Source organism: Akebia trifoliata, chromosome 14 (genome assembly GCF_017979445.1).
Source record: "Akebia trifoliata isolate Shusen 1 chromosome 14, ASM1797944v1, whole genome shotgun sequence".
NCBI classification, from domain to species: domain Eukaryota; kingdom Viridiplantae; phylum Streptophyta; class Magnoliopsida; order Ranunculales; family Lardizabalaceae; genus Akebia; species Akebia trifoliata.
The window spans coordinates 13,278,657-13,294,535 of record NC_141388.1 but is presented as its reverse complement, the minus strand read 5'-3'; the positions used below and the strand labels follow the sequence as shown (position 1 = coordinate 13,294,535).

Sequence of the window (15,879 nt, the reverse complement as noted above, 5' to 3'; positions counted from 1 at the left end):
GCGCATAGTCCCTAGCCACACATCCGAAGATATCTATCTCTGCTTCAATAATTATTTCTTGCCCGCACGAACAAACAATAAAAGGTCACAGGTTGTATCAATAGGCCCACCTAGGACCAGTGACACACACACACACACACACACACACACACACACACGAATGGCTGGTACAATTTTTTATCTTAATAAAAATGGTGATCTACTTTGAAACCAAAAGGTGGGGGGGACTCGGGTGATTTAGGAGATTATGTAAGGTTTGAGTGGGATGATGTTTCCTGTTGGTGGCAGCATGCATCATCCATCAATTCATTGGACACTAAAATGTTCTTTAACATTCTAGATGACATCTAAGTAACATCGCATATGGTGATGAAGAACAAATGACACACCTTGACTCGCTAATGATAAAATTTTATGAAATACAATGGATAAATTTTTATGAAGTACAACAATGGCTAAATTACACCGAATGAGAACGAATGACCCATAGAGATCCAGTGTGCATATAGAACAGACATGTCCTCTCTCACCAATGGTCTGTATCATCATTCTGTAGTTAAATATCTCTAGCAAGCATTCATTCATAGAGTGCTCATGCAATCATCTCCAGCAGTTATAACTTCTTACCTGTTGAGAGAAGACTAGTCAGAACTCTAAATGGAATACAAAATTAAGGTTAGTGAGAGGTGCAACTTTTCGCATCATCTCAACCTGATACTATGAATGTGTCCACAATATCTAAGAAAACAACAAAACATCTAACTGGGTTTGCCAAATGAAGATCATCAACCCCACTGTATTCTTGAAACTATAACAGTTATATAAAAATAAAAAAAAGGAAGAGATGCCAGCTAAAACCTAGCATGCAAAAGGGCCACTACAGGGCTATCTACAAATTACATTAGTGCAACAAATGGACCCATAAAAAAAAAAATACTATATCTGATAGAATTTTACTATAACTAATTTTTTTAAAGTACAAATATCGTTGTGGTGCTTTCATGGTAATAGTAGTACTAGTACTAGTAATAAATAATAAAAAATAATAATTGTAGTGATAAAATACCTACAAATGGTCTGAGTCATATCACCACAAGATATGTACCATGTGATGTATCCAATAGAATCCCCAGAATAAAGATTGGTTACCTTGGCCCTTCGGTCCAAGCAGGATCACCTTGAGTGTGGCCAAGTGTAAGCCAGATGTAGTTTAGTCAGGAGTTTTTGATAGAAGCATAACAGAAAGTTGGGTTCACAGACATGGATAAGCCTGATCCCAGTAAATCCAAGATGGCATAACAAAGTGATAATAATAATAATAAAATAAAAAAGCATATCAAGGAAATATTCCTAATGGGGAAAGGAGATCTCAAACCTATAAAAGGAGGTAAGACTACTTGTTGATGGGATCAATTCCAGTGAGATATATATGTGAGTCTAACTTTAGCATCAAAGAGTCTTTGGGCAGATATCATAGCAATGCCCATTATAGTGGAAGAAGATTGTAGGAGGTTCTAGTGAAATGGGTCTCGAGGTGTGTACATTCTGGAAAATCTACCCCATTATGATAAAGGGTTTAGTAGGACAATTACAGTGCAAAAAGATTGCCTATGTACCACAGTAGCCACCTATCAACCAGCAATACCTATGTAAGCGAGTACTTTGGCACTTGTAGCAGATTAGCTACGCAAAATATCAAAACCATCACTAGGGGTGGTTATGCAAAGACAAACAACTATCATCAAAGCCACAAAAGCTCTGAGATCATTCAAGCCAATAAAAAATTCAATATATCACCTTAAACATCAGTAGGACTCTATCCAAATGCAGTAGGTCCATAGCTGTATACAGACTACAGAGCAACCATAAAAAAATGTAGCTTCATTCTACCACTCCCAAGTCTTTAACAACCAAGTTTTAAGTCATCCTTGGTCTTAGTAACTTTTGATGGAAAGCAAACTAATATTTTTAGTTTCTGTCTATACAATGCCACTCGTAAATTTTATTTCATTGAAAAGCAGGATGAACTTAATATTAATAATTAGAAAGATCATAATAGAAAAATTCATACAAGTATCCACATTCCCTATTTGTACCAGCATTGGTATCATATGTTGTCAATGGTATGAAACTATGTACCAGTATACCAGAAGAGACTCCCAAGTGCTTCCTCTCCAATTTCCATCTATGGAACCCATTGCTAACTCCAGTTACAGATATCTTCCCCCTAACCCACAATCTCATTTTCTTAAGATTCTTAACTCTAGACATACTTACCCAAAACACATGGTTCCAACCCCCCTCCTTGGCCCTTGGCAACCAAAGTGACTCAAGCAGCACCTTGGTCCTATTTATGAAAGAATTCTTTATGTTTTTATGTCTTCAATTTATTATGCAAAGAAACACGAAAAAAGGCACTAAATTCACTAAATCATCCCATCATGGAAGCAACATAATGTCTTAGAAGAAAAGAGAAGGAAGCAACGTAATGAGACACATGTTCCAAACATTCTCTCGAGAGAGCTTGACAATAAACAGGGAAAATCTTAACCTACCAAAATGAATCCTACCACTATAAATATATTCAGTAACAAAACAAAAGAAAAAAAATCACAGCATCAATGTCTCTAACTTATAATTGAGGCCTTCGAATCTCAGGGAGATTGACCATATGATTCACATGACTCTTACATGAGTTGATAATCTTTCCCAAAAATTCCCACAGGAAATCCAGTGGTTATAGACATCAATTATTTGTTCTATTATCTGGATTAATGGAAATAGGTAGAATGACATAAAATTCCACTAAGTCCCCCTAGTTGCATTATCTCGTATTCCAATGCCACAATCTGCGCTGTGAGAGGTCCCAAAAGAAAAAAAACAAAAAAACAAAAAAATGATGTAGGACATCTACAATTCTAAGCAATTTTCTAATTCTATTAGGTTTTGTTTCTATTTTCTAGTTCTATTAGGATTTCTATTTTTTAGTTACATTAGTAGAACTATTCCTTATTAGTTTCTAATTTATTTTAAATTCATTTTTATTATTTAGACTATAATTAGAATAGCTTCGAAGTGTCAAATTTGAATTCTAATAGGTTTAGAAAGTTAGTATTATATTATAGATAGGTTAGGAATGTTAATTTTTAATATTTTAGTAGGATTCTAAGTTGTTATGATAGAGTTATCTATATAAGGAACTCCAAATCCGAAAATTAACAAGAAACAATCAATCAATTCAATTATCTTCTCTCTTAATTATTTTTTAGCTTTATGCTTTATTTTCTTTCAAGCTATTGCTTGTTTATCAATTGATCTATTGGATTCAAATTGATTTTGAGTATTCCATTGAAAACAACCTATCGAATCTATTAATTCACATGCTTCCGCTACATCAAAATATCATCATCGTCATTATCGACGTCATCACCGTCGTCATTTATGCCTTATCCTAGCAATTTGGGATAAGGGACATGAATCCTAATTCAAAATTTGAATGGGGGAACATGACCCATTCAGATGACCCCAAATTTTTGGCATCAGGCTTTTATTGTGATGAAGAATGTGAATTCTATTTTACCACTCAACTCTATCTTTGATAGAGTATATATCTTTTGTCAAGGCACAAGTATTTCGCAACTTTTTTTATTGACCCAATCCACATCCTTCTCAACCCTCCCCTTGCCGCTTTAGGACCTTCAACTTGCACGCAAACGCTCATTCTCACTGGCATCATTAGTTGTTTACATGTCAAACAAACTCAATTGGATTTTTCTTCAATTTTTTAACCCCTACTAGCATTACTTCCAGATTCAACTGATATGCTTATTTTTCATTTTTGTTTTTATAGCTCTTGCACACATCCATCTACAAACGACTCATCTCGATAGCACGACTACATTTTAGTCAGCCTTTTCTAAAACTGTGGACAACATCCACTCATCCACTTTTGATAGATGATTAAACTAGATAAAGGAAAATAGTGGTTTGTGACAATTCCTATCTATCAATCAAGGGGTGTAAAGAACCTGTGACTCGAAGCCCAGCCCAAAGTTTTAGGCTGGACTCTAGGCCCAATACAGGAGGATCGGGCATGGGCCTTATCTTATCTTTTCAAGCCTGGCCCAAATCAAGCCCAGACTGTTTTTATATAATATTATATTACATAATACATTTTGCATACTTGTATTCATAATATATTGTACAAATTTGGAATTTAATAAATTTTTATATGTTATTTATTTATTTAATTGTGCAGATTATGTTGAAAATTGCTTAGTTTTTTAGAATACATATATATATTTCATAATATTAAATGATATTTGGCCTGAACCCAAGCTTGGCTTGAAGCCCGTACATAGGCAGGCTTAGGATTTGGGTTTGTTCTTTGGCACGGCCAGATGCTATTCACAGCCCAACAAGCTTGTCCCAATGTAGGTCAGAATCCAATCCAACCCAATACATTTTACACCCTTCAACAATCTTTATAATTTACAATAGGGGTGTCAATGGGTGGGGGTCCTGTCGTGTTCATGTTGAATTGAGGTAAGGCTATTATAAAAATTTACCCAACCGGAACCCGACCGTTTAATAATCATGTCAAAACCTCAGACCCTAACATGGCCCACTTGTTAAACAAGTAGGACGACGCAACCTATGTAACTCATTTAATAAACAATTGGTTGCATTGTATAGTGGTTTAGGTTGACATGTATTACCCATGAACACAAGACAATTATAACCTGATAAACTTCCACTCTTAAGGTATGTTTGATTGCACATGGAAAATAGGGTGGAAAACCATTTTCCATCTGTTTAATTGCATTTTTATATGGAAAATAATTTTTCACCCTCCTCCAAAAGTCCCACACAACCTGGATTTCATTTTCCATCCTCAAATCAAAACCCTAACTACTTCTCTTCTTCTTCCCCCAAGCCACCATCACATTCACCATCTATGTTGCCAGCCACCTCCCTCCTCTTCTTCTCCTCCTCCTCTCGCTCTCTCTCTTCTTCTTCTTCTTTCTCCTCCTCCCTCCATCGAAACCCTCTCTCCTCCTTCTCCACCTATTCTTCTTCAGATTTTTTTTTCCATGGTTTTGTCAAGATTAAATCAAACAATAGAATTTGGTTTTCCAACCCTACCCATTTTCCACCACTATTTTTCCATGGATTTCAAATCCCATGGAAAGTCATTTTCCATGCAATCAAACATACCCCTAAGTGGAAAAAATAGGTTCTATTTCCACTACCAAAAAACAAAATATCTTTGCCAAAAATTAAGTTATACAACCAAAATAATTGAGTTAGAAGGATCGACACAATTATGATCTAAACACAATTAGGCTCAACTCAAACCCACTAACTTTTTGTCATTCTTTATTAATAAGTATAAATTTATTCAATAAACAAGTACAAAAGGAGATTGAGAAGACCACACAAAAAAGCCCATCTAAAAATAAAATCCTCAAAAATACACCTTAAACTCCGAAAAAAGTTTACACCAATAAAAACACAACCCTAGAACATCTAACATCTCCCAATAGGTGGAGGTTGCATCCATGTAAACTCTCATAATCCTTTCTAGCCACAAGCCCCAGCAAACTGCAAAATGGAGGAACTTCCATAAGATTCTTTTCCTTCCAATAAACAAGGCTTGATCCTAACTCTGGAAAAGAGTCAACACCGAACAAAGAGATGCGGAAAATTCATAGTGAACAAAGAAATGGCGTTGTCTCTAAAGTCGATTCGCACAAGGAGCAACAATTTGGAGTTATGAAACCCCTAATGATGAGATGGTCAATGGTGGGAAGCCTACCAAGGACAACTAACCAAATGAAGAAACGCACTTTCAAAGGAGCCTTAAAAAGAAGACAAAAGCGAAATGAGCTATAGGATTAAAAGGAGCTACCAAAGCTGACACAAAAGATCTAGCGGAAAAGATACTACTTCTAGTGCAACCCCTTTTTACCAGAAAGATTATACAACCAAGGGAATTGACCGCAAAGAGGAGAAGCGTCGCACCACCAATCCTCCTAAAACCTCACCATATTCCCTTTTCCCATTCTAAACTTCACCCACTTCCTAAACTCCGAGCCAATTTTCATAATTCTTTTCCACACACCACCCAAAAGATTCTTTGACCTCCTCACTTTCCCACTCATGCCCTTTTTTCCCCATATTTAGCCTTAATCACCCTCCTCCACAAACTCAATCTCTCGGTCCTAAGTCTCCACAACCATTACCCTAACAACGCTGAGTTGGACACTCTAAAACCCCTTATACCTAGGCCCCCATTTTTCAAAGTCTCGCAAACAGTTTTCCACTTAACTAAATGCAATTTTCGAAGCCCGTTCTTATCGTTCCACAGAAACTCTCTAACCAACTTATTCAACCTCTCCTCTACACTCCTAGGGATTGAAAACAACAAAAGGTGGTAAATAGGGAAACTAACCAAAGTGCTCTTAATCAAGGCAAGTTTCCCGTTCATTGCGGGTTGCATTAGGAATTGCCACCCCTAATTTTTTTATAGGTAAAGAGATTTAATGAAGGAAAAAAGGCAAACCATATAGAGCAATAGGTTGAACAAACCATCTTCAAAAAGAAAATGAGAAAGATGAAAATGAAAATAATGAGAGACACAATAGACAAGCCCCACTATATCTCCTCACTACAAACATATTCCAACCTGAACATGAAATCCTCATAAAAGAAACCTCTAAATTCCTTGTACAACTTGCACCAATAAAGTATGAAACTTAAAATACTATTAATAACTTCATGATTCTCTTCTCATTTCCTTTGAATGTTTGTTTGTTCCCATCCTTCTAAAATCCCCAATATACTACAATCTAAAGGAAACTCAACAAGGTACTCTTATGCGATCAGAAGGGCATGATCACAAACTTTGAAATAGAATCTAACTTTAAAAAAAAAACCTCTAAGTACACATGAGAATAACAAAATTAGATCAAATGGCCCTAGAGATATTACGATGAATAAGGACATGACCAACCAATTCACCATTGGCTTTGCATAGATGATAAAAATTCAAGAAGGTGAGGCCCCAAAAAATGAGATGATCAATAGTTAGGATTTTGTTTGAGGCAACGGTCCAACAAAAAAATACCACTTTGTAATGGTCATTGGGAAAGAGGACATACCCAATGAGGCAAAATTTGATAAAGATACTTCATTGAAAACATTTCATTATGAAACTCGGTCCACACTCTAGCATCCTCGTCTAAAGGGACAATTGAAAATTCCGAGCCGAAATATTTTTTGTATCCAATATAGCATACAACTTGTCAAATTGACTTTTGAGAAAGGACTTTCCACACCAACAATCTTCACTAGCATCCCATCCCTTTGAGCATTCTTACCAATTTTGTGCTACAAAGCCTCTATCTTGGACTTACTTATTTTGAAGCCTTTAGCTACAAAGGTGTTCCACCACAGTTTCAACTCTTTAGCTTGCTGGCAATATTATATCAACTATATAACATTTTAGTATGCATGAGGTAATATGACGTTTAACCTCCTTGGAGTGAGATATGATCCTGGAGATGGCGCCTTGAAATTTTGGATAGACAAACGCTAAAAAATAAACAAATAAATGAAACAACTATACAAGAAAACATAGAAAATTTGGAAGTAAGTTAGAAACTCTTCTTTTTAATAATTTAAAATAAAAACCACTTACCTCAAGGTAGGAATTTTAGAACAATAGAAACTTATTATGTAATGCCCATTAAACAAACATTCCCCTTCTATCGAAGTATGCATATGATACTTTGTACTTGTTAACAACAATCAATCCACTAATATATACTGCTAATGTGGTGTCGATGTCCTGATTTGAGATATCTAAAATTTAAACAAGTAGTGTGATGCTCTCCCATGAGTGATTTCAACTTATCATGGAAATAATTAAGCAGTAAGCCTTTTCAAATTTTTATTATATTTTCATCTCTTTCTTTCAATTATTTTCTACTTCTCAAGATCCAAGTGTGAATGTTATTCACAGCTGATGTCACGCAGGACGATGAGGGAAGATAAAAAAATAAAGGGGTTCAGGAAATTTGGTCTAGGATTTTAAGTAAGGATTTGAGCGACAATAGGAAAAGGATTTCCAAAATCTCAATTGGATGTAAAACACAAAGTTTTCCACATTTTCAAATTACGATTAGGAGAAGGTTTAAAGGTTAAGAGATAGGATAAAGGGTCAAAGATTTGGAAAAGAGATTAATGAAATAAGGGTTAAAGAAAATTGGGGAAGGATTAAGGGTTGAGGTTTATAGGTTTCAAGAATAAAAAAAAAAACAAAAGGATAGAAAAGAAAAATAAAGATTAGAAAAAAAATAAAAGAAAGGATAGAAAAATAAAACCTTGGAATCACACCAAGAATGATGGAGAACTCATTTCACTCCATAAAAGAAACTCATTCTTTATTCATTAAAATCTTCATTATTAAAAAAAACCCTAACACAATTTATATAAAGAAAATAAATCTAAAAGTCCTAATCAAACTAAAATATCAAATAAATAAACCTAATTTTTGTAACTTTCTCTCATCTAATTTTTCAACCCTAATAAACTTAAATAAAAGACAAACTAAAATTACTAAACTACCCCTAAATATTATACTAAGACCATAAGCCAATAAAACATCAAAATAAACCCAAAAAACATAAAATTAAAGCCCTAAAACAAAAAAAATAAATAAATAACTAATCTAACAATAAATATAAACCCAAATAAATGAAAACCTAAATAATTACAAATTTTCCATTGGAACTCTTGATGGTTGACTTGATTTGCATTCCGCATTAGGATGCCCTTAACTCGGTATGACTTGTCTAACCTACTTTCTATTCTACTTGTTTTGACCAAATCATCTCTAGCAACTCAAATAAGTGATTGTCAATTTTTTATCTCTTGTTCTTGACCTTAATTTCAAGTTGCTATGACTCAAGCTTGAATAGTGTGGATTACCCCAAGTTAACTCAGTCTTGACCCCATACAATTTCGATTCCCACAATGAGCCTAAAACCATGATTGGAGATACCTAAGGGACACAATGACTATTTTAAAAGAACCATCCACTTAACCCAGTTTTCTATATTGCATGACTCGAAAATTCCATCAAAGCATTTCTCCCATTTGAAACTGTTTTGTTGTTAATAAGTACATCTGCCTCAACCTTAGGGATATTATTAGAACACGAACAACTATTAGCAAGAGAGTAAATTGAGCAAGTAATCACTATTAAAAAGGTTATCAGATGCTAATTAGACATATAATATGAACAATGAATTTTAGGCACAAGCTCTTGGCATCAGCGTTGTCAAATTTGGTCACATATGCAAATATGCGATCGCATATGCCATTTCCAAACTGATTTTTGCATATGCTACGATCGCATATATAAAATTATGCTATCTGCACAATATGCGATGGCATATTTTTTTATGCAACGGCATATTGTTGGGACAGTTTTTTTTTTTCGAAACTCATTTTTCTCTTATAAATATCCCACTTCTTCCCCCCATACTCTTTTTCGAGCATCTCTTCAACCTTCTAATCTCTTTCTTACTCTCACAAAACAACCAACTATTAAATCTCATTATATTTTCTAATAAATTCTCACATGATTATAAATATTCTCTAATCTATACTCTATTACTCTCAAAGTTCAAGTCTCAACTTAAGTCACTCTTTCACTCTCAACTCGTAAGACTCAAAAGGAAAAAAGAAAACTACTCTAGAATCGTGATTTAAATATTTTCTGCATTTTTTCCTCTTTTTTCCCCTTGCAACATATGCCATGGCATATGCGAACAGTGTGTGCTGGTTGCATATGCTATTTAACAACATTGCTTGGCGTGACCATTAGGAAGAAAGAAATCCTTTCAAAATCATGTGAACCATACATTCAGCTTTTCTGACTGGTTTATGATAGAAGATGATTTATAAAACATAGTCAACTTCATCATCACCACCAAAGCCTTATCCCTTAGATTTGGAATCCGGCAAGAAAAATCACAGTCCTCCATTTCACTTTGTCCAGAACCACATCTTTTATTATTGAAAATGTGTTCATATTTTCTTTCACTATCTCCATCAACACTTTTCTGGGTCTTTCTCTCACCTTTTTAGAACTTAAAACTTAAACTATTTCATCTAATTGAGTTGTAATCGGGCAATGCTAAACATGCTCAAATTATCTAAATCGACTTTCGTTGAGTTTATTTCCTATTGAAACTACAACATTTTCTCGAATGCGTTCATTTCTAATTTAATCTTTCCTAATCTCAACATCTTCATCCCTACTACTCTCAATTTATTACTGCCGTCTTTTAAAATTTTCCTTTTAATTTGATTGGAATACGATTATCACATAACACTCCAAAAGCACACCTCCATTTTAATCATCCAGATAATGGAAGTGGTTACTTCAGTGTATTTCTAGAGCATCTATATTGACTGAGCATTTATAGAAACAATGTGAGCAAATAAATGAGAAAGAATTTATTTGGTACACATTGTGTATTCAAAACTTAGGAATTACCAAGAACTATGCCGAGTCTATGAATCCTATAACCAGCTCTTTTCAACGAATATGAATGGAGAAATCCAAAGATCCCAATAATTCTATACTCAACCTATCTTAGATGATAAGTTTAACACACCATGATAAGTTAAATAAACACCTTGTACACCTAAACATAGAAAAATCATAACAAGTCTAAGTATCATGTAAACAGATTTTTCAACCAATAGTGTATTTTTGTAGCAGTCATTTAGAGGGTTTCCATAAATAGCAACTCAAAAATTCTCATCTCTCTTCCACTTTCTCTCACCATTCACTGGTATTTTATAAATTCCAGTAAAAAAACTCAAAGAAACCAGTTAAATTTATGCTGTCGCAGGTCCTCATGAATCAAGGACTAGATTTGCAGCGATTGGACTACTAAATTGTTTTCCGGGACACAAAGAGAGCTTAATCACGAGATCAAACATTTTTTTCTAGGCTTAAGTGTGAAAGCGGGTTTTTTTCATCCCATGTCCATGGTATTAGCACACAGAGACTTTACCACCTCACTAAGGTTAGATCAAACACTAGATCAAGCATAAATTTGGGTAAAAAGGAAAATAGCCGATCCCTTACACCCCACAAAGATTGCAGTAGATCGATTTCCCCAAAGGTTATACTGAGACTCATTACAAACAATCCAGTATGGGAATGCAACTGAATTCCCATACTAATCCGATCCAGTCTAGCTTCTTTTTCAGTCAACCAAAAAACAACTATCATTTCTTGGACAAAATCAAATCGACAATATTCCACGAAAACACTTTGAAATCAATCAATCATTCAATTTAGAATAATTCAGTAAGAAACGGAAAAAGACAGAGCCTTTAGTGCTCACCACTGGTACCAGAAGCATATTTTGGGCGCTTCATCTTCTCAAGCTCGAGCTGAGCTTCCATGAACATCTGCATCCTCTGATATTCAAGATCCTTTGTGAATTCCATTCTCTGCCTTTCCAGCTCCATCATCTGCTGCTGCTTCGAACTCTCAATTCTCTCATAGATCTCACCAAACTTAAGAATCGCTCTCGCTAACTCCCTAAACGCCACACCATCCGATGAATCCTGAACCATTCTTTGCTTCCTCACACCACCATCAAACACCATATCTTCATCACCACCTCCATCATCATCACCACCTCCATGTGAGCTTCCACTAGATCCAGGAGAATTCATTCTGGATTTCGACGAAGATCCACCCGAATACACAACTGCATTAGGGTTTGGGTTTGAATTAAGCTTCTCCTTGTAACTCTTAACGGTGAAACTAACAGCAGGTGGTTTATGGATTGACGGAGGTGGTGTGATTTTCTTGGCAGCGGCGGCTGGAGTGGTTGAGCCGATTAGCTGATCGAGATGGGAATAAAAGGGCCATTTTGATGGAGGTGGTTTCGATTTCTCGAGCTTGTATTTCTTTTTAATGGTGTCGATCCGATTCTTACATTGAACGTCTGTTTTACGGGGCTTAACGCCGTCTTGACGGGCGTTAACGGAATCAGCGACTTCCTTCCAGTCTTTTTGACGAAGGTTACCTCTGCTGAGCTGGAGATAACGATCTCCCCAAGCTTCAATTAGGGTTGCAGTTGCACCTTCGCTCCAACAGTCCTCACGACCACCTCCGCCACCATTGTAAGGGTGGCGAGGGTGGTGGGCCCGAGGAGTGTTCTGCGCACCCTGGTCTTCGATAGAGTCCTTCATCAGCTTTGTTTGTGTTTGTGTTTGTGTTCGTGTTTGTGGATGTGGCGGAGAGTTTAGGTTTTGTTAATAGAGGTGGGGAGTGCTACGGTGCGCCGGGAGGAGATAAACATCGCGTTTTCTACTTCCGTCCCCACCTAGAAATGAGGTTGAAGAGCAGAGGAGAAGCGTCGGTCGTTCATCTGACCGACGATAACGTCACCTACACTCGTATTGTTCAAGTTTGGAGGACCGGCGAACGGGGGTCGCTCTCGAGAGTCTCGACACGATTCTAAAGTCAAACACGGATTTAGAACTCGGACGAGTTCGAATCGAGTCGTCCGGGTTGGAACGGACTCCAAGGCTGATGAGTGTTTGTAGTGTCATCAATGGGTACTCATTTAACCGAAACCAGAACGTAATACCTCGGTTCTGGATTCATTTTTATTGGAACCGATTAGAGCCGGGTCTAAAATGGAATCGAAACCGTTAAGTTCTATCTAATGGGTACCCATAACCGATTTATTTTGACATTTCTTTCCATACTATAGATGATTTAAGGTATTTTTTATTTCAAAATAAATGCATGTTATATAAAATTCTTCAATTTTTCATATAAATTATCAATTGAAATTTAAAATGAGTTACTCTTCAAAAAATTTATTACTTTCAATAAAGATAAATTTTTATTTTTGAAAAAAAAAAATCATTAATTTGTATCTTAAGTATAACAAATTATAACTAAATTGACAATTTTGTTTATAATATGTTAATTTTTGGAAAGAAATAAAATTATAATGATTTGAAATACTTTTTTTCGCATTCAATTCTTGAGAATCGGAGTCGATGGGTACCCGTGATTTTTAGTGGTTCCGATTCTGGTTCCATTTATTTTGGAACCAGACCCAGAATCGACAAAAATCGGAACCGAACTAATATAATAGTTATGGTTCTAAGTTCCTTAGGAACCAAACTAGAATCAACCCGTTGACATCCCTAATCTATAGTCCCCCATTTAAATCTGTAAACTGAATAGATTGGAGATCTAGAACGATGTCTGGTTTCTATACTTAGATTGGGTGTTTATATGGCATTTTATTATTGGATTTTAAACATTCTTGGGTTGCTAACCAAGCTGTGAGAATTACTTTCCTTATAACCATTTTAATTAAAATAAAAAATTAGCAAAAAAAAACTTGCCTCTTCATTTTCCTTTGTTATCTATCAAAACCCCTAAACCCTCACCTCTTCCCTCACTTCTTGATAGGATCCTTAGATCCTACGTTGTCAATTTTCTTCCATTCTAAACTCTTAATTTTATTTGATAAAAATAATGATCTACATTCTGATATTTATAGAAAAAAAATTCTAAATTACGTAGGACTCTTACCAAATTAAAATTAATCTAAAAGATTCCTAAAACTACTCAATGACTAAAATAAGCAAATACCTAATACGTAATAAGGTTCCGAACACCTCAACGCCCTAAAAACACAACTTGTCCTCAAGTTAGAAATTCAAGTAAATGGCAAACATACTCTTCAAACTCAACTTATGGAGCATCTTCTATAGGAAAATCTCAAGATCTGGACCATCACACTCTTTAATGTTCACCATGTCATCATTAGTTTCACTCCCATCAATGGATACCAATTAACCATATTTGCATGCATAATTTAGAGAGTATTTTTCATCACAAATGAAACACAATCCCTTAGCACGCGTTCATGTTGCTCATCCCATGTTAATCATTTAATTGTAGGTATGGTGGATTGTGAAATGTGCAAAATATCCGTAGAGGGTTCTAATAATTGCAGCTTAAGAGTAGTCGAGCGATGGGGAGGGTGACAACCAACAAACTCCTGAGCTGATGTAATATTCCATTTTCTATGCAAAGCAAGCTCAAAGATATCCATCAATAGTTCCGGGTGCAACATCCGAACACTGGTCTTGATTTGTGGTCATAATCCCAATATGAAAGTGTTTACAAGATGGGATTCGTGTAAGGGTAGGTTGACAAGGTTAAAAAGTTGCTCGAATTCGATAATAAATTCTCGCACTATGCCGATTTGTGTGAGTTTAGAAAGAGATCATCCTGGGTTGATATGTTTCTAATCGCCCAAATGAGCACAAATACATCATGAAAATTATTGCCAACTTACAATATCCACAAAATGACGTAACCATCAAAACCAAGATGAAGCATTGTTGGATAAGTTTAAACCAGCCAATGCAACCATCTAATTATCGTAAATGCCGTGAAGATGTTGATATTGTTATGCACGATCTAACCATCATTCAAGATCAATGCCCTCAAATTTTGAAAAATCTATATGAATGTTCGGCCATGAAATAATAGATTCTGCAGGACACCATCATATATAAATTATTCTGGCGGCTACCCACAAGTTCACGAGCACCATGCACTAGTGGTTGAGTGGACATGGGAAGTCCTTGTTACACTAGTGGTTGAAGAGATCTAGGAAGTCCTTATTCTGCACGGTTATCATTGGGAAGGAGTGTCTGTAACTACTCCAACAATCGCTGTAACTGAGTAGTAAATCCTTGTTCGATTGTTTGTATGTTACCCACATTAACAGCTAGTTTGTCGAGTTTGGGTTCTAAGAGATCTACCTGATCACTGACCTCTTTTGCCGACACCATGTTTAATACTAAGATCGATTACTCTGCTACTAGATGATAGGATCCTTAGATCCTACATTGCCGATTTTCTTTGAGGGAAATCGTTCCTCCAATTCTATTTTAAATTCTTGATTTTACTTGATAAAAAATCATAATTTACATTCTAATATTTATAGAAAAAAAAACTTATAAGCAACCTAAGACTCTTACCAAATAACAATTAATTTAAAAGACTCCTAAAACTAATCAATGACTAAAATAAGTAAATACCTAATACGCAATAGGGTTCCTAAGACTTCTCTCCACTCTCCTCTATTTGATTTTGAGCGCTCATATGGTATGTCTCTTATTTTTGCAGATTCATTGTCTCATGAATACAAACAATTGATCAAAATTATTTCAAAAAAGATTGTCACATGGTTAGTATCATACAAGTAACTATAAAATCAAGTTGGACAAGGATATAAATATTCTGAGAATTTAAAAGGTGGAATCTTATAAAATTAACAAAATAATAAAAAATAAATCTGAAACCAAAAACCTTTTGTTTTCTTTTCCCAAAAGTCATTTTCAATATTTTTAATAAGGTTTTTTAAACCTTGGGTGGTCAACCTTTAGATTAATCTATTTTAATATTCAAGGTTTTTGAAGTTGAAGATGATGAGATTTTTTAGATAGAAAATTCAAGTATTTCCTACCAAAAAACCTAAAGAGTATAGAATAAGATAAGACATTTGATTGACATACTAAAAATTAATTGGAGCAAAATAAGCCTACAAACTCTTGAAGATGAGAGAGAGAGAGAGATGTTATTTATTTCAACATCCAATATATAATTTCATGAACACATAAAATCCATGATCTTTGAATCTAACATATATCTCAAAATTCATTCAACATTGTCATACTCATAATATTTAGAAATTAGAAAGCGTACGTCGTGGCACTGCAATCTATTAATCGAAATCT

At 35.2% G+C, this 15,879-nt stretch overlaps 1 protein-coding gene across 1 annotated transcript; it reads right to left on the bottom strand.

The window, feature by feature from the left end:
• Nucleotides 1–402: 402 nt before the first annotated feature.
• On the bottom strand, nucleotides 403–12,632 carry LOC147386353 (trihelix transcription factor ENAP2-like). Its single transcript, XM_086422683.1, has 2 exons — nucleotides 11,433–12,632; nucleotides 403–627 (listed from the first exon to the last, which is right to left on the bottom strand). The coding sequence occupies exons 1-2, from the start codon at nucleotides 12,289–12,291 to the stop codon at nucleotides 614–616; spliced, it is 873 nt and encodes a 290-aa protein (XP_086278809.1). The 5' UTR covers nucleotides 12,292–12,632; the 3' UTR covers nucleotides 403–613.
• Between the last annotated feature and the right edge of the window lie 3,247 nt (nucleotides 12,633–15,879).

Coding starts and splice junctions, on each gene's coding strand:
- LOC147386353 (XM_086422683.1), bottom strand. CDS start 12,291: ATGAAGGACTCTATCGAAGACCAGGGTGCGCAGAACACTCCTCGGGCC.